The sequence below is a fragment of the Ursus americanus genome, chromosome 11 (assembly GCF_024610735.1).
Source record: "Ursus americanus isolate L20-20 chromosome 11, mUrsAme1.1.p, whole genome shotgun sequence".
NCBI lineage: Eukaryota > Metazoa > Chordata > Mammalia > Carnivora > Ursidae > Ursus > Ursus americanus.
In genome coordinates, this window is record NC_142137.1 from 33,033,458 (window position 1) to 33,057,594 (window position 24,137).

At 39.5% G+C, this 24,137-nt stretch overlaps 1 protein-coding gene across 3 annotated transcripts in view; it reads right to left on the reverse strand.

Moving 5' to 3' along the window:
* The window catches only part of ROS1 (ROS proto-oncogene 1, receptor tyrosine kinase), a 118,879-nt gene that overhangs the window by 37,891 nt on the left and 56,851 nt on the right, over positions 1-24,137 (reverse strand). For all 3 annotated transcript variants that reach the window (XM_087865415.1, XM_087865414.1, XM_087865416.1), the window contains exons 19-31: positions 19,022-19,236; positions 18,536-18,696; positions 17,804-17,948; positions 15,323-15,585; positions 12,981-13,044; positions 12,457-12,659; positions 10,703-10,908; positions 9,549-9,826; positions 6,361-6,537; positions 5,596-5,798; positions 3,746-3,890; positions 2,751-2,983; positions 2,487-2,663 (exon numbers count right to left, since the gene is read on the reverse strand). In XM_087865415.1, coding sequence (XP_087721541.1) covers positions 2,487-2,663; positions 2,751-2,983; positions 3,746-3,890; positions 5,596-5,798; positions 6,361-6,537; positions 9,549-9,826; positions 10,703-10,908; positions 12,457-12,659; positions 12,981-13,044; positions 15,323-15,585; positions 17,804-17,948; positions 18,536-18,696; positions 19,022-19,236 — 2,470 coding nt within the window. The remainder of the gene's footprint in view (positions 1-2,486; positions 2,664-2,750; positions 2,984-3,745; positions 3,891-5,595; positions 5,799-6,360; positions 6,538-9,548; positions 9,827-10,702; positions 10,909-12,456; positions 12,660-12,980; positions 13,045-15,322; positions 15,586-17,803; positions 17,949-18,535; positions 18,697-19,021; positions 19,237-24,137) is intronic.

Genomic DNA, 24,137 nt, shown 5'->3' on the forward strand with positions numbered 1-24,137 from the left:
CTAAATTCATAAATGGATCAATCCCACTACGACATACAGGCTTTAGAAACAGATGTGCTGGGCCCATAATATTTACTCTGAACCATGGAAAAGAGAGAGAGAGAGAGGCAGAGAGAAATATTGATTTCTGGCTCAAAAGTTTTAGCCCTTTATGGTCCTGTCTTCTGAATAATCTGCTATAAAAACTACCTTAAGTGAAGAGTCTAGATGGCCCAACATTCCATACCATCCAGAAATGATCAAAGCTCCTTGGAAGGTCAGATGTGTGACCAAGGTTCTGCTGGAAAACTGTCGAGTACTGGCCTCACCACAGCAATGAATGTTCTGGGCAGACCATCAACTTGGAGAGGTGCCACGACTACCCCAGTAAATCACAAGGGAGTCAGGACCTTCCATTTGTCAGAGGCCAACAAGTGCAGGGGTGATTTTCAATACCACAGAGGGATTTTCAAATTATTTGGGCAGGGGTGTGGAGGAAATGGTGTAACCTATCATGTCTCAGAGACCGGAACTTCAGAAATGTTTGGTTCTGGTAGGAATTTTCCTGGACAGTTGAGAAACACTAAATTTTAATGGGCTTCCATGAAAATAATTTACCAAAGTGAAACTACTTGTTTCTCCTAAATCTTAACTTAAATATGTTCTTCTTCTATATACTGTTGTGATAAAAAAAAAAGAAAGAAAGAAAGAAATCTGTGGAATTTAAGACCTAGATAGAAATTTAGTCTTGTGCTCTAATTCCTTCATTTTCCATATAAGGAAATTCTAACAACAAAGATGAAAGCTGGAACAAGTTTTCTCCTTGTTCCCTAAAAATAATTTTTAAAAATTATTAATTAAAAAGACAAATATGCACCCTTACCACTCACCCCTCAGAGTTTCAGTAAGGAATTATAGGATCATTCCTAGCTGTCCTATCATTATGGGGTAGGTTCAAGTGACTCAAAAGATACAGATCTTTCTGACTCAACGGACTCATCAACCCTCTCAGAACACAGCCTTCTACTGTGCTCAGCAGTTGTGCTGACATGTGGTCACACATGTGAAAATTACTGTATCCTACACCCTCAGCTTCATGATTTTTCTCAGTGGTGTATCTGGAACCAACAAAGAGCACTGCATGAAAGTCACAAGGACTGAACCAGGCAGGCCCAGTCTGCTGTCCTTGTCCCAAACTTTGAGGAGTGGGGTGGGTGCTTTAGTGACTCATATTTCTTCCATGGATAGCACCCAAGTAGGACTTCTGTAGAATGAGTCAGCCCCCAGGGCTCTTCCCTGCCTGGCTTGTGATATCTGACTCACTATGGCACCTGTCTGGCTCTCCGACTTCTCATCGGTAAAAGGAGGGGCTTAGAGTCACCAGCTGTAAGGCCCTTCCCCATCTCATTTCTTTGACATAGAAAATAAACTTTACATCCCCCACCTTCCATTTAAACTGAACTGCTTTAAGCTTACTTTAATAGATGTCCAAAAAAAGGTGATCCTCCAATTTAACTGCATTTTTATAAGATGACCATTTTTTAAACGGGCAACAAATCATCATAAACATGCTCAGTGGAAAAAGTCCAACTAAACCATTGCCTTTGGTTTTATCAACTCAACATTCACTGTTGTTACACGGTTTTCATAGATTTTATCTAAAAAGCACAAGATCATAGAAAATATCTTACATAATAAAATTTAAAAACATCCCGGGGAGCAACTCCATTTTTTAAAAAAAAAAAAGCAAGGCTATGACTATACTGCTTTGTTTTTGTTACAACTGAACAAAAGATTCCTAACCAATCTTTACAAATGTGGACACACAAAATATATACTACTGAAAATGAAATGCAGTGGTTATTAAAAATAATCCATTTTAAGTGTACCAATATAAAAATCAACATAGATTTTCCCCAGCAATGAATTAATTAGATTAATCGATGCTTTCAAATTCAGTGGATATTTTTATATTGGGTAAAGCATGAAGATTTTTGGACGAGGACCCATTTAAAGTTTATAACCCAAGATCAAACTAGTTTAGAATAAATTCATTTTATGTTTTACTTCTCTCCTGCTGCTACACAGCCCTTAAATGGTGGACAGAACATTTCTAAACAAGGTTTTGGATGTTGTTTGCTTGTTCATTTTTTAAAATTTTTTCATAGATAACACCAAATTGCTATGGACTTTAAACTAGACAGCCATGCTGATAATATCTAAACTAAGTGAAATATCATGAAAACCAGTAAACCATAGCTTATACCCTTTTCCATGGAGGTTTTTAAGAGCAAACTAATCTCTCTGAAAATTCTTTCCAACAGAAATGAGTCTAGATACGGCAAACCTAAATCAATGAATGTATATGGCAAAACTAAATCAATGAATGTTGTCAAATATATTGTTGATTTATACAAGAGAATACTCTGGACATATGAGAAAGGTCTTCTGATTTATCCCATAGCATAAAACACAGATCTGCATGAAAAGTGTATGGCGAGATCTACCTTCTGGAGTTCAAACCAAAATCTGATGAGGGGAACATCAGACGGAGCCTTCCAATCTAACTGCAAGCTAGTGTTCCCTGGGACCAAGGCAAACGGTCTCTCTGGTGTGTCAAACATGCGGACAGTGACAGGGTGACTCTCAGCACACCACAGCTCCTCAGCATGGCAGGCCAGAACCTTTTTGTAAAAAAGAACAATTGCTTAACGTTTTCAGAACCTTGCACTTAAGAATGGCAATAAAAGTGCCCAAGACCCTCGCCGTACCTTTAATACATAGAGTTTTCCACCAGACAATCTAGTGACAAGGAGAGCAAGTCTTCCATTTGGATATTCACTTCGTCTTAGAGGAGTCTCTGGGATGAGAGCCAGATGCGAGATTGCCAACTGATAGCGGACGGACTCTTTAGGTCCATTTGGCTTGTGAGATTCTCTCCAGGACACGAGGAGGCTGGTGTCTGAACGCACGGTTGCGTTAATGAGCCTCACTGCCTCCGGCACTGAAATAAAGAGCAGCAGATAAGGGCTGTTGCATCAGCACTGAGGTGTGGAGGAAGGAACGGGGTCTTGGTTGAGGAGTAAATCGTCTCATGTGAGCAGAGCAAACGACCGATGTTCCGCAGGAAAGCTGTATAACGGTAACATGTAACACCAGCAGGCTGCCGGAAAGGCTCTTGATTATTTTTGCCTAATGACTAAATCATTCTCTGACTCCAGCTCAATAATACGGCCAATGAGGATGAATAAACCGTTTCACATTCTTCTGGGGAACGTCATCAGAGACATCTGAAAGAAATGGCATCACCTCAAAATAATCACCACCACTCAGAACATCTCTTTAGATTCTAGATCCATTTTCTTCAGGCAATGATGTTATTTACTGTCAATCTCAGGGGCCCCGGTAAAATTCACACAGAGAAAAGGCTGAATCCTGTGTCTCCACGTGGACAGAGACCCGTGGATACTCAGGGAGAGGGTGACACTCTGTGGTGAGACCAGAGAATGTGTTTCTTGGTCAAACAGTATTGACTGATGTTTCATCTTCTAGTTGCTTTTCATTCCGATGGAATATTATCCATCTCCTGTTGTTAGAGCAAAAATCAGGTCCTCGGGGTATTTTCAACAATACATTTTTCTTACTAAGCTTAAAAAGCTCACATCATCAAGATTACTTAGCATCCAAATTTTAAAAAATACAGATATATACATCACATATATCACAAAATGTCACTCTAGAAACCTCCCCCAAGCCCATAACTCACCTCCAGTTTTAGTTTTTCCCCAAATCTCTTTTCCCAGAGGTAACCGTTCCACAGGGTCTGAGTAATAATTCTTTACAGCTGTCTGTATCACATATGTTGAAAATGGTTGTAAACCATCAATAAGGACTACACTGTCCTGAAACTCCTGTAATTAATTTAAAAAAATCAGTACCTGATTCTTATTTTTTGTACAAAGGAGAAGAAATTATTTAACTAAAGAGAGAAAATAATTAAAAGATTTTAATTTTGATTTATTTCTTGACGTCAGATCATGAGAACGATCACGTTCATTGTCCTAAACTGCCCAGTCCTGAGTTGCCTAATACCTCCAAGAATAAATACTAAATGATGGGCAGCCCTCGGTCAATTCTGTGACGTGCTCATTTCACACACGAAGCTCCGTTCTCAGAAGAGGCTACTATTTCACTAGCACTGCTTCAAACATTCAGCAAGATGGTCTGGTAAAGATGTGACACATAAGTGAATATGATGAAAGATGAAGTTGGATTATCTCATGAGTCTGAGAGGTAACGCTTAAGAAAGTAAAAATACTTTCCTTAGACCGATGGTTCTCAACTTTGGTTGTACTTTGGAATCATCTGGAAAGTTTTAAGAAAACACTTGTGCCCGGGTCCCACCCCCCAGAGATTCTGATGGCACTGGTCCGAGGTGAAGTGTGGGCTCAGAGATTTTTAAAACTCCAATGTGCAGTCAGGTTGGAGGACCACTGCCTTGGACCCACATTCATCAGTGTGGAGACAGTAGGACGGACCAGCTGCAGTAACAGAACTATTAAATGCCAGCAGCCCAGTCTTGGATCAGCCAAATGATCCAAGCTGTCTCTGATACATTGAAGCAAAGCAAGGTTAAAATAGACAAAGGAACTAACAAGAATCATGTATCCTTTCTGGGAAAGTATATAGTGCTTAACTTCCAACAGATCTTGGTCAGTTTCACCTTTTGACTTGGTTAAGTAACAAGCACAGAGCAAAATATTGGATACATCTGACTCCATCACAAGGACAGCTGAAACACGATGCCAGTGAGGGGATCAACTGCACAGTTAATTCATCCATTCAAGAACTATCCAGAGAAAACCTCTACAAAGCCATCTACTGCGCTAGGTGCTAAGAATACAATGACGAATAAAAACAGACACAGTCCCTACGTCATAGCACATCCCACAGCACATGGGAAATAATGGACAAAAATAGAACATGCCATTTTTATATTAAATATGGGCTGTGGAGGAGGGGGTATCCAGTAATGTTCTTTCCAGCTAATCATTTCTTATCCTCCAATCTGCAGTATGCCACATAGGCCACAAAAACACATCTCTATCACTTTCTGGGGATAATTAGACAGTCAGGGAAGGCAACAAACCCAGTTCTTCCAGGGCACTCAGGAAACTGTCACTATGGCAATCCACCGCTGGTCAGAGGTAATATACTTCCCCGAAGCTTAATTCCCACACAAGACTAGAACACCATCTGCTTTGATGAATCAGCTGTGAAAGTTTGCATAGCGGCGTGTTTCAGAATATAGTATAGAGAACACTTTACTGTGAGCTTTTTTTTAAGATTTTATTTAGTTATTTGAGAGAGAGAGGGAGAGAGAGCGAGAGAGCACAAGCAGAGGGAGCAGCAGAGAGAGAGGGAGAAGCAGGCTCCCCACTGAGCAGGCCCCCCCAACGGCAGGCAGCCGGGGCTCAATCCCAGGACTCAGGGGGTCATGACCTGAGCAGAAGGCAGATGCTTAATGGACGGAGTCACCCAGGCGTCCCGAATGAGAATTTCATATCAGAAACAGGTATCTTGTGAAAAGACAAAGACCACCAGCTCCAATCTTACCAGCATTTTATATTTCAGCTCAGAGCTGGTTTTCCTGGCATTAACTTCTTTGTAATAAACCAGGTATGTTGGAGTAGGGCTGGTGATACCGGGCCATGAGAGGTTTGTCCTGGCGGGCGGCAATCTGATTGTGAGGCTGGTGTTAGTGGTGTTAAGTATAGTTGGCTCTGCTATATCTGAAGCTAGACGCAGTAATGCTTTATCTAAAATAATAAGAAAAGATTAAAAATATACACATATATGTATAAAGGAGGAATGGCAGATCTAGTTAACATCAAGGATAATAACGTCTTTTTTTTATTTAGCTGACAAGGTATGCTATACTTAAGTGTTGGATCTGTTTTTCAGGAAAGGAAGCCAAGGTTGTTTTCTGTGTTTTGTATTTTGTTTTTTTCCCATACATTTTGAAGTCCTTAAATACCTCAGAAAAAGGGAGCAAGGGAACGGATCATTGCTCAAAATCTCCAGCAGATGGAGCTAAAGTACACCGAATAATATCCGTAGCCGCAGCAAAATCAAGTTGACCAATTACTTTGAAGAAATTTAGTAAGTCCGTGCAACATCTGTTTGAAATCAAACACACACATATACACGTACATCCTTAAAAATAAAAGCCCTAAAGCTAGCATAAGTTTTTGTAACTGTACTTAATTTTAAAAACACAATTAATATAATGCTTTGGGCGACAGCCTGGAGAAGACATTCTGGGATTTTCTGACCCTAAAAACTGGGAGAACATGCTGAGTAAGAGCACAGTGTTATTACCCGGAAAACGCTGCAGAGCTGAACTGTAAGCCAAGATACGCCTACTCCTTTGGGCCTTCACCTGAGAGAGGATGGCCCCACTGCTTTTCTTTGCTTGATAAATCTGTGTGCTGTCCTTTGCGGAGGAGATCCAGTACAGAAATTCCCCATCCACAGTTAAGCTTTCAAGTGTTTTTCCTGCTCATGAAAAACATAGAATAAAGAACATAAAGAACAAAATACATAATGTATATTTCCACTCTACACAATATCTGAAATCCTTTTTTTGTATTGGAATTGCTAAATTTTGAATCTTTCTATCATTTCAATGTGGAAAAAATACCACCTTTATTTTGTTATGAAGCTAAGGATTTTATAGATATTTTTTCATTTTGGCAAGCCAGTAAGATAAATACTATTATTATTAGCCTCATTTTGTAGAAGTGGAAGGTGAGACTGAGCAGTTAAGTAATCTCCTCAAGGTCACAAAGTTAGTAAAGGGCGGAGCCAAGACTGACAACTTAACCTGAGTGACTCCACCTCAAACAATGCCTATTGGAAGAGAGGTGTTAGACGATAGGCCCGGCGCTCAGTGTCTTGCTCAATATTTTTTATCAATGATTAGGAATAAATGCAGAGTAAACATACTTATCAAATTTGTACATAATACATGATTCTTACTGACACTAGCATGTTCAATTATTGACTAAAAATTTGAAAATATCATAATAAAATCAGGAAATAGATTGCAAATTTAATAGGAATAAATGTGACATCCTAAATTCAAGCTTAAAATCAATTCTATAAGTAACAAAGGAAAGAAATCTGGCTTAATAATAGTTAACATGAAAAAGACTACGTGTTTTTCAAATGGCAGGCAACCCAAAGACATAAGGCCACTTCTAGCTCCAGTAACATAAGACAGGAAGTCAGAGGCTCCCTGCACTAACCAGACCACAATGAGAGCGCAGGGAGTCGTTATGGGGGCAACATGTAAGAGGATATCAAGCAGCTGGAGTGAAACCACAGGAGGTTTACTAGGGCAAAGAAAGATCTAGAAGCCACATCATGTGAGGAGTAGTTATAGATATCATGAATTTTTCCTCCAACAGAAGTGCTTAGAATGAGCTATGACAGGAGCCCCAACATACGTGAATGGTTATCATGTAGAAGGTGATTAATTCATTCTTTATAAAGTTAGAGGTCCGAACTCAGACCAATGAGTGGGAAAAATGGGGAAATACAGGGGAATAAAAATCTAACATTTAGAATTGTTCCCAAAAAATTTAAAAATGTCCTTATAAAGAAGTAGATTTTTTTTAAGTGGGTGTTTGAGCAAGGCTATTTTCATAGAAGGGATTTCTTCCAACATCATGCCAGCTAAAGGATCTCTGAAGTCATTCGAATTTTCTAATTTTAGGATTATAAATTTCAATTATGGATTCCTGAAAGATGAACCAGTTCTATACCTAGAGGATAATGGCCCACTAGATAATTCTTGTGTATCAGATGAGAAAGAATAATTATTCTGACACTTGTTTAAATGGTAAGGAAGACTTAAGTTAGGACTACTGAAATATTGCAGTAGGAGAGAGAGATGTGCTCGACTTCACATACAATGAAGACAGAGATGCAGGGCCAACAAGCAGAATGAGGGGATCAGTGGACAGAAAATTACTAAGAAGAGACATTAAGGATAGGGATTCTTGCAAAACTGGCTTACTATGATTTTTGCTAAAGGCAAGCCAAGAACATCAATGGTGGGGGATGAAGAACTTGATCAGATACCAAGGGTGGAGGATTATCTCCAAACTGATTTAGCAGGATTCTTGCTAAAACTAGACTCAGCAATGACAGACATGGAAGACCAAGGTCAAGGCCTAGTTGAGAAAAGGACTCAGGGGAGCCTAATGTTTGATCGAGGAAAGAGTCTTTGTCACAGATTGAAGAGAGACAAGTATTCTTCTAAAAAGAGAAGTTCAAACATTATCTCCACTCTGAAGCCCAGAAAGCATACTGGAATTGTTTCTAAAGGGCTCTGGGTAACATGTCAACAAAACCATAGGCGCAGTTATAACACAGACACATGTACACACCATTCGCAATTCCAAAACTTTATTATGTACACCAGCAATGTCCAATAGCACTTGGGATGATGGAAATATTTTATATCTATGCTGCCCAACACAATAACCATGTAGTTTTTGAACACTTAAAATGTGACTTGTGTGACTGGAGAATTAAATTTTTAATTTTTAAAAATTTTAGTTAATTTGAACTTAAATCACATGTGACTGGTGGTTACTACATTGGACAGTGAAGAGTAGACTCTTAAGAATATAAGAGAGTACGGGCACCTGGGTGGCTCAGTCAGTTAAGCGTCCAACTCTTGATTTCTGCTCAGGTCATGATCTCAAGGTCGTGTGATCCAGCCTGGGGTAGGGCTCCAGGCTGAGTGCAGAGTCTGCTTGTCCCTCTCCCTCTCCCTCCACCCCTCCTTTCCCACCTCACATGCATTCTCTCTCTCTCAAATCAATAAATAAAAACTTAAAAAAAAAAAAAAAAGAATATATGGGGGTATTTAGAGTGCATTTTTTCCCCATTGCAGTTACTCCTGATTAGAAGACCTCCAAATCATTTCAGACCTTTAAGTATTTCCTCCACAAGCACATGCATTTCAACAAATAGACTTGTCAAGTATTGACCAACTCATGCTGAATGTGGAGTCAATGGGACCATCACAACAGAAGCAAAGTAGGGTAGTAGGATCGCAGATGCTGTGGTCAGGCCCAGCTTCAAACTCCAGCTGCCCCACTAATCATGGCCCTCTGGATAAGTACCTTACCTTTCTCAGCCTCAGTTTCCTCATCCATAAAATGAGGACACTAGCATCTACTTCATCAAGGTGCTTTGAAAATTAAATGAGGTAGCACAATTGGTAGCTTGCCTAGAATATACAGTTAAGCTCGATAAATTGTAGCTCTACTGTTAATTATAAAATAAACAACAACAAAGAAACCCATGGATCCAGAAAATTTTGTGAATGTCTATATATAATTTTCCTGGAAACAACTAGACTTAAATTCTGCAGGAACATTTGGCATGGTCCAGAGCAAATACCATGTGTATATTCTTTTGAATATATTCTTTCTTACGGAACAAGAGGGACCGCCATTGCAAATGAGCACATACGCACACGGCTGTCTTACCAGGCAGAATGATAACTTGCCAACACTGACATCCTTCCAGATCCATGGCCCAGATCTCTTGCCCTTTGACAAAGTATATCTGTGGTTTCTTCAGGTCAGAGGTATCAACCGTCATCGTTCCATTAAACTCGAATTGAGTAACACCACAAAAACACTGCCTCCTTCCATTTGAATGGTTTGTGGCTACGGGTGGAAGAATGTGACTCAAGGTCTCGTTGATAATACTGTAGTAGAACATCTGAGAGCCAAGATCGGAAACTTCTGTCCAATACAGGCGACTATAGGGGGAAGAAAGAGCCTCCAACTTAATGAGTAAAATGTACCATTGCAAATGTTAGGTTCCAATGCGGATTAATCATTCCTAAAGACTGGAGAGACAAATAACAGCCTTTGGAGAGAACATGTTCAAATGTCCAATAACCTTCTGAGATGGAGATGGCCACAAGCAGTCTAGTTTGTAGCATTTTTCCATGACTTCTCAATAACTGCATTTATAACTAAAGCCTTGGACTAAAATGACCTTGCGGTGCTGGATGCAATGAGTCATTAATGGCTGTAAATATGAAATATATTTGCACACTTTCCGTCAAAGTTCATCTCCATCTCCCTCCTCGCAAGTTTGTTTCTTCTTCTTAATACTGGTTAACCATCTAGTTTCAAGTCTATAACGATGCTTATGGCAAAATAAAATATATCTTTCAGCCTGAGAAACTGCTATTCAGTTGCCGAATGGAGGCCTTAAAACTCATCTAAAAAGGACATTAAGTAAAGATGGATGAGCCCAGAATAGCTTTAGCTGTGCATGACATGTAGCCTGTCTATCTCCCGTTCATCTCTTGCCACATCTCAGTCCCTCTCTCATCTTTATCATCTGAGGATATTAGGAAATCCACTGGTATAAAAATCTGCTTTGGTTTCCTGTTGGTGATTACCACAATTTTAGGTTAGCCAAGTTGTCAGTATGGATTAAATTTACAAATTTGTGGCTGTGGGCTCATAAATTATGTGTAGAATTACTTAGTGTGAATTAATATAGCTAGTCAAGAAACCTGAGTATCTTATTTTCCCATCGATGACTTTCAACATTAAACCAAATATATTATATTAAATGTCTATTTCATCACAACAGAAACAGATACTCATACTTTACATACCTTAAAAGAGGATATACAGCAAAAGAGACTATTGTTGAATTTCTATTGCAAATTTTCAGCTTTCTGGGGTATTTCACCTTGTGTTCAAGATCAACATCAAATATTTCCATTCCATTTTGTGATGCTTTTCGCACAAAATAGAGATGCCTTGAAATCCACTCAACTGCAATAACTGTGACATCAAAAACCAGAGCATCTCGGAAAATCTTTAGAGTAGAAAACACAGCCAAGGAGATAGTCGTCATTTTTTTTTTTTTTCAAATTGGAGGATTTTTCTGTAAGCTACCATAACTTATTTACTGCACTTCTTTGTAATCCAAAACTTCAATAGCTCTGGACTGTGTACCATTGTAACATCGGTCCTCTTCCCACATTGTATTCTTTCTCTTGGTTAATTTCAACTACCATGACTTCAACTGTAATTCACAGACCAGTGCTACAAGAACAGTAGCAAGGTCCCTCGCTGAGTTACTGATTCAAACTGACTACTGAACATCTCCATATGAAGGATCCCAGGAAAGAGAATTCATCACTTCACCCCCAAAACCTTCTTTTCTCCTGCATACTATATTTTTATGGATTTCCAACACTCACCTGAGTAGCAATTGTGACAAATGTGGGTGATCCTTGACTTCTTCCTATCATGACTGCCCATCATGAATTAGTCCCATGTTAAATATGTCCCAAATTTGTCCTCTCCTTTCTCATATCACTGCCTCTCATTTCCTGCCTACCATTTCCTGTCTGGGTTCCTGTGATAGCCTCCTAAGTGTCTAAGACTTAATCTTCTCTAAGTCATTATTCAAACCGCTAATGAAGAGGTCTTTCTATAACATAACTTGATTATGTGAATGACCCACCGAGTTTCTTCAATGGCTTGATGTGGTCCTCAGGATTGGCATTCCACACCTTTGCACAGTAGAGGAGCCCATTATATTGAGGCTTCTGCCTACATCTCCAGCTTTACCACCTGTCCTTCACTCACCCTCACCCCCGCCTCCATTCTAAGCTCACTCTATTATAGACTCCTAAATGTGGCATAGCTCTCTCGTTTCCCTGTCTTTACACTTACTACCCCTCAGCTTTTCCCACCTTCACCTGGCTCATCTTCTTTGTACCCAATGTGTCTTACCATTGTACCACCACCACCACTCCAGCCTGGGTTGATCGCCCATTTTCTGTGATACCACCTCATCCTGGCCTCAGCCTAGCATGATGCTGTCTTCTGTCTGCCTGCTCTCATCAGTGAATGCCACCACATTCCAGCCATTGTGCTCAGTGCCTCCCATAGATTATCTCATTCAATCTTCGCAGGAGTCATATGACCAGATACCACATAATCAGTGGTTAAATAACTTGCTGATGGCCAGATCTAGTAAGAGGTGAAGCCAGAGGTAAATTCTAAATTTCAGATCCCAAAGCTCACACCTTAGTTGCTATATAGTACTGTCTTCCTAGTGTTAGACTCATACCAGACTGGATTTGTTCAAGGACTGTGATTTTTTTTCCCCCTCTATCCCAGGAACTAACACAGTGCCTTAAACCAAATAACCATTTGCTAAATTAATCCTGAATGACATTTGCCCAAAATCTAATCTCTATTCATTTGTGACTAAACAATTATACACCATCTGTCCTTTTCCACCATTCTAATCGTAATGGCTCAACTACTGACCAGTCATTTGAATTACAGGGTAGTGTGATATGCAAATTATTCACATCCTTCCTTCCAGAATAGTTACATAGTGAAATACCTCGGAAGTGGACCTGTTGTGCATATTCAGAAGGTAGAGTGAGTCTCCTTGAGCATAGTACCCCATTCCGTCATCAGCTGTGTAGCCCACGCTATTGATGTCTCTTTCTGTTGAAAACGTCCATACAATTTGATTTTGATCCATATCTAACAAAACTATCTTGTTGTCAAAAAGAGTTATGAGGTATGGAAATGGGTTGATTTCTGAAAACAAGAAACAAAACACTTACAATATGTATAAGGAAAAAAAAAAACCTTTGGTTTGGCAAAATCCCTTGATTCACTAGAAGGCTATTCTGAAATCCATGGGTTTCCTCTGGGTTCATCTACTGCTCCAGTCCCAGTCAACACTGACCAGGCGCCCTATGCTTAGGTTTATTTCAGCATGTCCCGTGATGATAAAAATTGATTATTTGACTTTAACTTCAGTTCAGAGATAGCATTCGTATCCCTGAGAATAACAACAGTCAAGAATGTTTTTAAAACACTCACTGTTTTTTTGCACAGGTTTTAGGTAATAAATACCTGATGTTTTGGACTTTACTATGTCAGAAAATGGTCCAGGTCCTTTGGATGTGAAGACTCGAACCTAAAGAAAGAAAAGGATACCAAAAAAATTGCATTCAATGGCATCCTCAATGATAATAATTACATTCTGAGACTGATCAATTATTGAAACTTTCATTTCATAATTCTGATACCAATTATGAATAGTTTCTTTTTTTTCAAGTTTTTATTTAAATTCCAGTTAGTTAACATACAGTGTAATATTAGATTCAGGAGTAGCATTTGGTGATCCATCACTTACATACAACACCCAGTGCTCATCACAAATGTCCTCCTTAGTACCCGTCACCCACGTAGCCCACCCCCACCTACCTCCCCTCCAGCAACCCTCAGTTTGTTCTCTATGGTTAAGAGTCTCTTATGGTTGCCTCCCTCTCTTTTTTTTCCCCCTTCCCTTATGTTCATCTGTTTTGTTCTTAAATTCCACATATGAGTGAAATCACATGGTATTTGTCTATCTCTGACTGAACAGTTTCAAATACTTACTTCCCTCCGAGTATAAAGCAATAAATCACTAAGAGGTAAATACTGCCTCACATTCATGCTGGTCATTTGTTTTTTATTGTCATTGTTTTTGTCTAAAAGAGTACAAAGTAATGGCACAAATCTCCACTGCAAAAATTTTGAATTTCTAAGAAAGGTTTTTAGCTATTTTCAAAACTAAATTATGTAGAACATTTAACAGAGACAAAACTATGGTAAACTTCCACTTACTGTGAAATAAACAACTAGATGCTTTAAATAGCTAAATTTACTAAACTTTTAAAAAAGGAGATTTAGAAAAGGAAAATAATTAAAACTTATATTTGAAAATAAGTTGCGCATCTCAGACCACTTTTATATACATTATCTCTTTTGATCCTCACAACTACTAAGAGCAGAAGCTGGACAAAATCACAATTAAAGATAAGTAACTCATCCACGATGACACATGCAGAAACTTGCATAAAACCCAAGTCTTCTGAGGGTCGTATACTTTCTTCCCATGGTGCCTCTCTGCAACCTAGTACCAAAGCTTTTTAGAAAGTTTTTATTATATGTCTTTTATTGTGTAATAAATTATTTCCATTTCCAAACCTTGCATATATACAATAACCTATAAAGAAAATTGACATCCATATGATGGACCCAAAGGGTAGATCCTCAAGTGCCCTCTCAATCAACAAAGCATTATTTTTATTATACTTCTAGCGTTAAATATATTTTGCCATATTATACATACTACTATCCGTATATGGTGTGTGTGTATCATGGTATATACATATACCAAGAATGTCTTCACTTTTGCACAAGACCATGTTAAGTGAAACTCATGCATATCCATGCATATCACCTTGCATGGTCATGTGGTGACTAAGATCTGAAACTCTATGTACATATAGACAGATACACTTAATCAGGATATTTATTTAACCAGAATATACATAATTCTTAACAAATAAGAATGTGTATTATCTCTAACTTTCATGTACAACTTTTTTTATTCATATATGTAGACCTAATATATTAACAAAATAATGATTGAAATAGGATTTTACAAGAAGAAAACAGATCCTTAGGAAGCTCAAATCTCTACAACATTCCCCAAAGCATTATGTTACCCCAAAAGAATTGGAAAATGGCTCTAAATATGTACAACATTGTCACCAACTTGCTATTGAATGAAGACATGAAAACCATCAAGCCGTCTATCATAAGTAGAAAGCTACTTCATATTAAAGTTAAAATGCACAAATGGGGCAGCAGTAGCTTTTTATTCTTGACTCCCATTCTCTCTGACTTTCTCCTCTATCAGTAGGCAGACAGTAATTCTAAGATGTCAGCGACCTAGACCCTCAGTTTTTATTTCCATTGGTAGCTCCAAGTTGGGGCATCCAGAGGCTTCGCACTAGTGTTGTGATCCGGTGGAAGGGACTCTAGAAGTTGGACTACAGCACAGCACTTCCTACCCAGGGAGCATTAGTAACTCACTGATACACTCAGGCACATGGCTTTTTCTTCACAGACCATAAGAGGATCAAGTGAGATAAGGAATAGAAACGCATCTACCATGGTACAATGGCCTGGAGTGATCACGAGAAAAAATAATGGTCTGTTCTGAATCTGAAAGTCAGAAAGTTGTCAAGATGTCCTTTACCCTAGCTATCCCCTCTCCCCTCTGTATCCTCACTACCCACTTGACTTCCGTGATCACAGTGGACCTCAATTTACTGACAGAGTGGCCGAATTGTTAGCCTAGTCCTTTAACCAACTTTCTGTCCGCACCATTGAGACCCTCGTTTCCCTGCTTTCACGCATACCTGGAAGGCGATGGTGTACCCGGGACTCATGCCTTCAAGCTGACAAGACATCTCCGAGGGAGCTGCGTTGACAGCGATCCAGTCTTCGAATGTTTCATTTGTGTCTGTCTGGTTGGATATTCGATAGAGAATTTCAAATCTTGTTAACACACCGTTTTCATGCTTAGGCTTATTCCATCGAAATTCCACCACAACTTCATTCTGGTTATGGTATTTTCCGCTTGGCAATACAAATATCCTGGGGTTCTGTGGTGCCGATGGAACTGCAAAGCAGAGACACAGATAGGGTAGACAAGAATAAAGGGTTGACTTTTCACCATTCATGGTGAGGGTGTGGAGAAACTTAGCAATAAGTACTTCTCATTCCAGACCATTGACGTGTATCTATCTTGTTCTTAAAGATCTTCAGGAGAGAATATTCCACAGATTTCTTCAGGAACCTATCCTGATATTTCAGCAAATCTTTCTTATCTTCAACCCAAATCCCTCTTGCCAGCATTTAGGTCCATCTCTCTCATCTGTGCCCTGTATAAATGGAGAGTGGCTGGTTCTCCTCATAAAATACACTTACTCCTGCTGACATAGTGATTTCGCTGGTGGTGGGAATGGCAGTCACAGGAAGGAAGGCAGGAACTCGGTCCAGCCTTCAACCAGTTCAGGATGTAACATGCAGCATATCAGGGATCAGGCGCTCTCACCTTGAACCCTCCCCGGCAGCAGGGAGTACTCCCAAGAGTACAGTTTAGGGTTGCCATTTATCCTAGAGCCTCACCAAGCAATTTAGTCTCTCCCAGTCCTTCAGTGAATTTATCTTCCTCCTAATCAAGAGAAATTCCTCTGCCTGAGGTCTGTGTCATTTCATCCAAGATGCCTGTCTTCTTTCTTCGGACTCCTCTACAAAGTCCCCTTTCGCTCTCTACTCCAATCGCATCACTTCTCAACGTTCAACACTCACATCCTCATGCAGGCTCCAGGCCTGCTTACGCCGTGCTCACATGGGATCCTTTTCTTACATCATTCCTCAGAGCCAGCTAGAATTCCCCCTCCCCAAAGGCCTTCGGTGGCCATACCAGTCCATGAGCACTGCGCTCTCCTAAGAGCGCGGGGGCTGCCTGATACAGAGGAAGCTTTCCGTCTTGTCTATTCGCTCTATGCCATTGCAACTCAGTTCCCACAGTCTCATTTCTATTGTCGTTGGAAGCATGTGTTTATCTCTACTGTTTTATGAGCTCCACCAGAGAAAGCACCTTTTCTTGAATTCCTTGTTAAATCCCCTCAAGTCTAGTATAGGACTGGCACACAGTAAGTGCTTAAGAAATATTTGTCAATTTGAATAATTTCCCGACTATATTATAAATTTTGGAAGGCAAAGGCCAGATCTTTTCTTTTCTTTCTATTTTATTGCCCCCGACATCCAGCAGAGTGCTGATGACCTTAGCCCCCGGTGCATCCCCTGACACACGCAGACAAAGCCACTTCCAAGAAAGAATCCGACCAAAGCTGACATCCCAAGACCACCTCAAAGAGAGCATACCTGGATCCAACGCTAACTGCTCCAGAACCTGCCCAGGCTCCACTATGTTCCTGTCATGAGACTCACGGATAGATATCATTGAAAGAATCTTAGCAGTTAAAAAACCACAGTGGTGAATGGATGTCTATGCTTACTGAGCTCTTACCGCCTGCCTGGTCCTGTGCTAATAAGTTGATACTAAATAAATCAATATGATACTATCATTGACCACCATTTGCAGAAATGACCAAATGGAGATTTGATCAAACTACAGCACAAAGTCTGGATTAAGTCCCAGCCCTGTCACTTAACTGGCTATGCGACATTGAGCAGCCACTGGGCTTCTGCTTTCTCATTTGCATAAATGAGATAATAACACCTGTCCTACCTTCCTCAGAGCAGGGTAAGGGTTGAGTGAAAGGATGAAATGATGTTTCTGACACATGATAGGTACGCAATAAATGTTTAATAAAGGAGTGATACATATAAATGTGCTTTGCCCATCTTATAGCAATATGCATGTAAGATATGACTAGTAGCCTTTTTAAAATATGTTCCAAAGAGAAACGTTAAATTTAGACATCAGTTATTCACCTACGGAAGATTCTGAGCTACCGTCCATGAGAACATTTCCCGACAAGCCTGCCTTCCGTAAACTGTCTCTGCTGTTATATTCCCATTTTCCTTATCAAGTGTTTCACAAATTTCCTGAAACAGGTTTCTGCATCAGATATATTATGATAATCAAGTGAAAGAGTCTCTAAGAAATCTTTGAAATATGCTTTTGGAATAAATTATGCAGATTTATTTTAATGGTGCTATTCTAATCTCTGAGAAATCATTGAGAGGGTCTTGAATCTTAACACATCTATAAAACTGACAGTTATTTTTAAAAATTATTAGCTGTTTATTCTAGATCATGGAAAGTGAGGTTCTGCCTTTTGTAAAAGAGATTTTGACCCATGTACCTGTTTCAGGTGCTTGAAGTGACAGAGATGTTTTGGGGCCTTTTCCCCAGTACGTATAAGGAGTGACAGAGAGATTAAAGAAGGCGTAGGGCTCCAGGCCTTCCACAGTAAATACAGGTAAAAGCTGTTGTTCACTAGCCAGAAGCTAAAATATAAGAACAAAACATTATTTTCTCAGCGAGGGAATCATAAAATCCTTTAATCCTAATTAATTAAAATCCCCAAACTCTGGTTCACATGTGAAGTCAAAACTTGCAATTTCGGAAATGCTAATGTTGGTAAGTTCCATTGGTTCCACATAGACCAGTTAAAATGTATCTAACAGGGGCGCCTGGGTGGCACAGTGGTTAAGCGTCTGCCTTTGGCTCAGGGCGTGATCCTGGCGTTCTGGGATCGAGCCCCACAACGGGCTCCTCTGCTATGAGTCTGCTTCTTCCTCTCCCACTCCCCCTGCTTGTGTTCCCTCTCTCGCTGGCTATCTCTATCTCTGTCAATAAATAAATAAAATCTTTTTTAAAAAAATGTATCTAACAAACCAGTTGTTACCACTAACCGCAAAATGGTCAGAGACTGGCTGTAAACAAGGGTTCTCAGGAAAAATCTTAATAACCAAATTCTGTGGGAACAACAAAGAAAATAGATGGGCTTGGCTAAATGAAGGAGGCACAAATGAGTGCAGGCAGGTGGTACAGACTCTTTGAGAAATGGAAGCTACTAGAACCAACACCATACCTTAGAATGAGAACTGAATTCCACACTGTAGAAAATCACACCCCAATCCACTGCTGGGGGAGCATTCCACAGGATCTGAAAACTGGAAGCGTTCCCTTCGATCCTAAATGAAGATTCTGGCACAGAATCTGGGATAACCTTGGGGGTAACGGAAAAGTTGCCTATGGGATGAAAGAAAGAATAGAGGGGGAAAGAACTTAAGATTCTCAATCATCATAGAAAGCATGGAAAATTAATAGAAATTACTAATAATTGGTACCAAAGCAAAATTTCCCTTTCTTTTACTATATCCTGAAAATTTTCTTTTTCTGACTGTTACACACTACAAATTTGGGTTAAGAGTGAACTCACTGTAAGCAAGCCAACAGAAACTACTAAAGCCTTTTTCTTTTTAGAACATAATTCTTAAGAAAAAAATCCCAACCTAAACATTTATTTCACAAAAAGTTTGGAGGAGAGAGGGTAAGAAGGAATAAAATCTTGTACCTGGCAGAGGCTTGAGGGATGGCTGAATAATCGTGAACTGGTTAAATCTGGCTGGTTCCAACACAGAGACACTGGCTCTCTGACCTATTTCCTGAGCTGTGATAATCCTAAAGCCGTTGATCCAGAAGAGCCGACCACTATAGTACATCAGTGTATTCTGGGAAATTTCCGAAGTACTCCAGGCTGCAAATTCTGTGATGTGGGGCTCCCCAGAGCTGCGAAGACATGACACCAGTTAGCGCGTGTACCTGAATTCGGGGGAAGGGCTGGTACACGCCAGGACTGGAGAGAATACGTGCTTGTGAGAGTGTGTGTGTGTGTGTGTGTGTATTATACAAAAACAAAAAGAAAATACTTTACAATAGTAATTATTGTTCTTTTTAGTTCCATAGAAATTTGATTTTTTACATTTTTGTTGAGATATGCCTAAAGCAAAGTTTCTAGGACTTTTCTTCTTAACGAGATATTGCAATGGCAAGAGACACACAGACTTTGGCAAATACTTTCGATTCTTGCTTTCTCCCCACTGAGCCGCGCCTCCCTCCTCTACTTGGTTAGTCACCTTCCTTATTTGCCACTCATCATTCTACCCTGTTTGGTCCTTCACTTTGTATCATTCACTTCTGTTGCTTCAATGACACTTACTAGCCTCTTCGGCTCATTCAAAATGCTTCTTTTCAGACTGGGGGATTCAAGTTAACAGACTAGTACTTAAATTGATGTTACAGTTTTTTTCTCAATGACAGAATTTTACAATGACTTTCACTTTAAAAATCTGTTTGGTGTTTTCTCAAATTACTCCAGTTGCCTAGTACTCAATAAACAAAAACTATCTCAACGACGTTCGGCCTTTTGAAGCAGTGGTTTCACTTTTTTTTTTTTTTTTTGATGATTTCTCTAAAGCTTTTTAGAGTGTTGACATGCCCCTCTTTAGAAAAGGATGAAGTATGGCGTTTAAAATCAAAATACATAAAACTTTTGATTTGTAAATTTCACAATACCTCCTTGACAAAACTGAAACTGCCTAAGAGAACCATAACTGGAAATTGGGAACCTTACAGAGAAGTATATTCATGAGGACTATTCCCATCATCCTTTTTAAGTAAATACTCTATTCATACCTACACGGTTCTTTTTTTTTTTTTTTCTAAGATTTTATTTATTTATTTGACAGAGATAGAGACAGCCAGCGAGAGAGGGAACACAAGCAGGGGGAGTGGGAGAGGAAGAAGCAAGCTTCCAGCGGTGGAGCCTGATGTGGGGCTCGAACCCAGAACACCGGGATCATGCCCTAAGCCGAAGGCAGACGCTTAACGACTGAGCCACCCAGGTGCCCCCATACCTACACAGTTCTGAAGACAACATCTGATTCACCTCTTGGACTTTCACCCACTTGTCTAATGTTACGCCTTGTTATTTCTACTTCTCGTTAGAACTTTCCAGCAACCTTGTGAAATATATAAAACCAAATTCCAAATGGAAGGAACCTCACCAAGCGGGATGCATGTGGTCTGAAGAGGCTAGCCCTCCTGGACCACCCACAGCGTTGCTGCAGCCTGTACCCTGTCAGTGAACACGTTTGTGTTAGTTTTGCTCACCGGGTTGTTTCAACATTCCCCAAATAGTCCCCAGGACAGAGGATTCCCCGGGGGGTGAGACTGGATATCCCTCAGTTGCTACTGGCTTGGATTGCCCCTCAGTTCCAGCTAAAGACTCCTCCCCTGTAAAAAACTCTCCTGAGCTAACCAGAAAATTCTTGACCTCCAATGTTCACAGCACAACCTCAGCAAAACCTCTTCACTTTCAGGAGGTCAGTATGGGGCTTCCTTCCATGTCTTTAGCAATAAGTGAAGCTGGATTTCAACCAAAGCTCAACAAAAAAGTCATAAAAAGACAAACTCTTCCATGATGCCATGAAGCTGTGTATAGAGGTCAGCTGAGGTTACTATGCCGAGGTTTCATTCATTTACTCATTCATTCGACAAATGTTCTGTGCCTAGTTCTGTGTTAGCCGCCAGGAATAGAGTGGTGAGTACGACAAATACAGTTCCCCACCCTCATAGAGTACACGGGCTAGCAGAAAAGCAGTCTGGTAGAAGATGAGCAAACAATGACACTGTAAGAAGAAAGGTAGAGTGGGCTCCTTAACAAGGACACCTACTGGAGTCTGGTCAGAAAAAGTGTCTCTCAGAGAACAATGTTTAAACTGAGCTGTGCAGACGGAATACCAGTTAACCAAGGGAACTGAGTCAGGCAGAGGGAACAGCAAGGACCTAGGCTCCTTTGGAGTAATGTAATAACTCTGGACAGAACTAAATACATCTGAAATTTGAAAGGTGCACCCTCTTCAACTTCCATGTCAGATATATTGTTATACTTGCAACTGATTCATTCTTTCTTAAACTGAAGGGAATGGATGGACACAGGAGAGCGAAGATCAATTTCAAGAGTAGCTCCACTACAGCTGTCAAGTCCAGAATATACCAAGTTGCAACAAACAGCTCATCTCATCTTTACCACAAGCTAGAGCTATACCGCCCAACATAATAGCCACAAACAGCGTGTGACCACGGAAGCCTTGAATATGATCGAGGAACTGAATGTTTCATGTTATTTCATTTTAATTAATTTAGGTTAAGCTTTAAAACTAATATTTGACTCATGCATTATGAATCATATGCATGAATTATGAGAAAAATTATAAGTATTTTGGGAAAACAAGCATATAAACCAACTTTTTCAATGTAAATTTTATATATCAACACCAATCAAGTATTTCCTATGAAAACTTAATGTACAAATTGAGAAGTGCTATATACGTAAAATACACTCTGGATATTCAAGAACTAATATGAATTAATAATTTACTTGTATCTTTCTACTTTTTTCAATGAGGCAACTAGGAAATTTACAATCACATATGTGGTTCACATTATATTTGTATTAGTGCTGATCTAGACTAAAGAAAAGGAACTTAAAATGTAGAAGAAGGAATCTGGGCTGTATAGAAGAAAAAATTCCTGCTCGTAAGATGCTCTGGAATCTCTGTCTTTATGTACAACTTTTATTTCCTGATATGATAAAGAGGCAAGACTTACTTGGAAGGCAAAAGTGCCTGTCCATTGTGTAACCTTGCCAAGCACTGCTGCACTCGACTGTGAAAGCATACAAGGAAACATTTTTAACCTTGAGATGAGGAAATGTATTTTTAAAGGAGAAACCTCCTTTCTCTGCCTGTTCAATCCAATGATATCAATTCTCTGGATGCTTGAGGAGCTGGGCTCTCAAAGAACACCAACTAACCAGCCCTCCAGCATGTGCAGACACAGAATGAACCACAATCCTTCAGGACACTGTCACTTGAAACATATTATCTCAGACAGATTCTTTTGGCAATCAGATTACCAGTACCTTCCATTTCCAGGGAAAGGAACAACTGGTTTTCTGTGGTTCACAGGTGGGAAACAAGCCAAAGCTGTATGCCATAGTAGATAGGAAATAATTGGTTACTCAGATTGTTGTGTATTTGTTTATACACATTATATGTTTATATACATATTTCAGATGTGTATATCCTTTTCCATAGTCTATGATTAAGAGTTTTTCCAGCAACCAAAAAAAAAACTGAATTTTTTTATCTAAAAGTAGTTTTGTCATTGTCTTCATGTAGCAGGAATTCTCTGCCTTTGTAAGATTAGGCTCCCTGAAAATTGATGAAAAGTATAGATCCTCAATTTCAGGGCACTCACACACATCCTGAAGCCCTCCATGAACTCTCTGGGGTCCAAGAACTCAGTATTAGAAAACTCTTTGCTAGAACAGCTACATGCAAAAGAATGAAACTGGACTACTTTCTTACACCATAAACAAAAATAAACTCACAATGGATTAAAGACCTAAATGTGAGACCTGAAACCATAAAAATCCTAGAAAAGAGCACAAGCAGTAATTTCTCTGACATTGGCCATAGCAACATTTTTCTAGATATGTCTCTTGAGGCAAGGGAAATAAAAGCAAAAATAAACTATTGGGACTACATCAAAATAAAAAGCTTCTGCACGGTGAAGGAAACAATCAAAAAAACTAAAAGACAACCTAATGAATGGGAGAAAATATTTGCAAATGACATATCTAATAAAGGGTTAGTACCCAAAATATATAAGAAGCTGATACAACTCAACACTCAAAACGTGAATAATCTAGTTAAAAAACAGGCAGAAGATATGAACAGACATTTCTCCAAAGAAGACATACATATGGCCAACAGACACAAGAAAAGATGCTCAACATCTCTTTTTTTTTTTTTTTTTTAAAGATTTTATTTATGTATTCAACAGAGATAGAGACAGCCAGCGAGAGAGGGAACACAAGCAGGGGGAGTGGGAGAGGAAGAAGCAGGCTCATAGCGGAGGAGCCTGATGTGGGGCTCGATCCCATAACACCAGGATCACGCCCTGAGCCGAAGGCAGATGCTTAACCGCTGTGCCACCCAGGCGCCCCAATGCTCAACATCTCTTATCAGGGACACACAGATCAAAACTACAACGAGATATCACCTCACACCTATCAGAATGGCTAAAATAAAAAACACAAGAAACAACAAGTGTTAACAAAGATGTGAGAAAGAAAGGAACCCTCATGCACAGTTGGTGGAAATGCAAACTGGTGCAGCCACTATGGAAAGCATATGGAGTTTCCTCAAATTAAAAACAGAACTACTCTAAGATCCAGTAATCGCACTACTGGGTATTTACTCAAAGAATAGAAAAACACCAATTTGAAAGGATATGTGCACTCCTGTGTTTATTGCAGCATTATTTACAATAGCCAAATTATGAAAGCCGTCTAAGCATCCATGAATAGATAAATGGATAAAGAAGATATATGTATATCCTGTAATATTATTCAGCCATAAAAGGAATTAAATCTTGCCATTTGCAACAACATGGATAGAGCTAGAGAGTATAATGCCAAGCAAAATAAGTCAGTCAGAAAAAGACAAATACCATAAAATCTCACTCATATGTGGAATTTAAGAAATAAAGCAAATGAACAAAGTGGGGAAAAAAAGAGAGAGAGAGATTGAGAGAGAGAAACCAAGAAACAGACTCCGAAC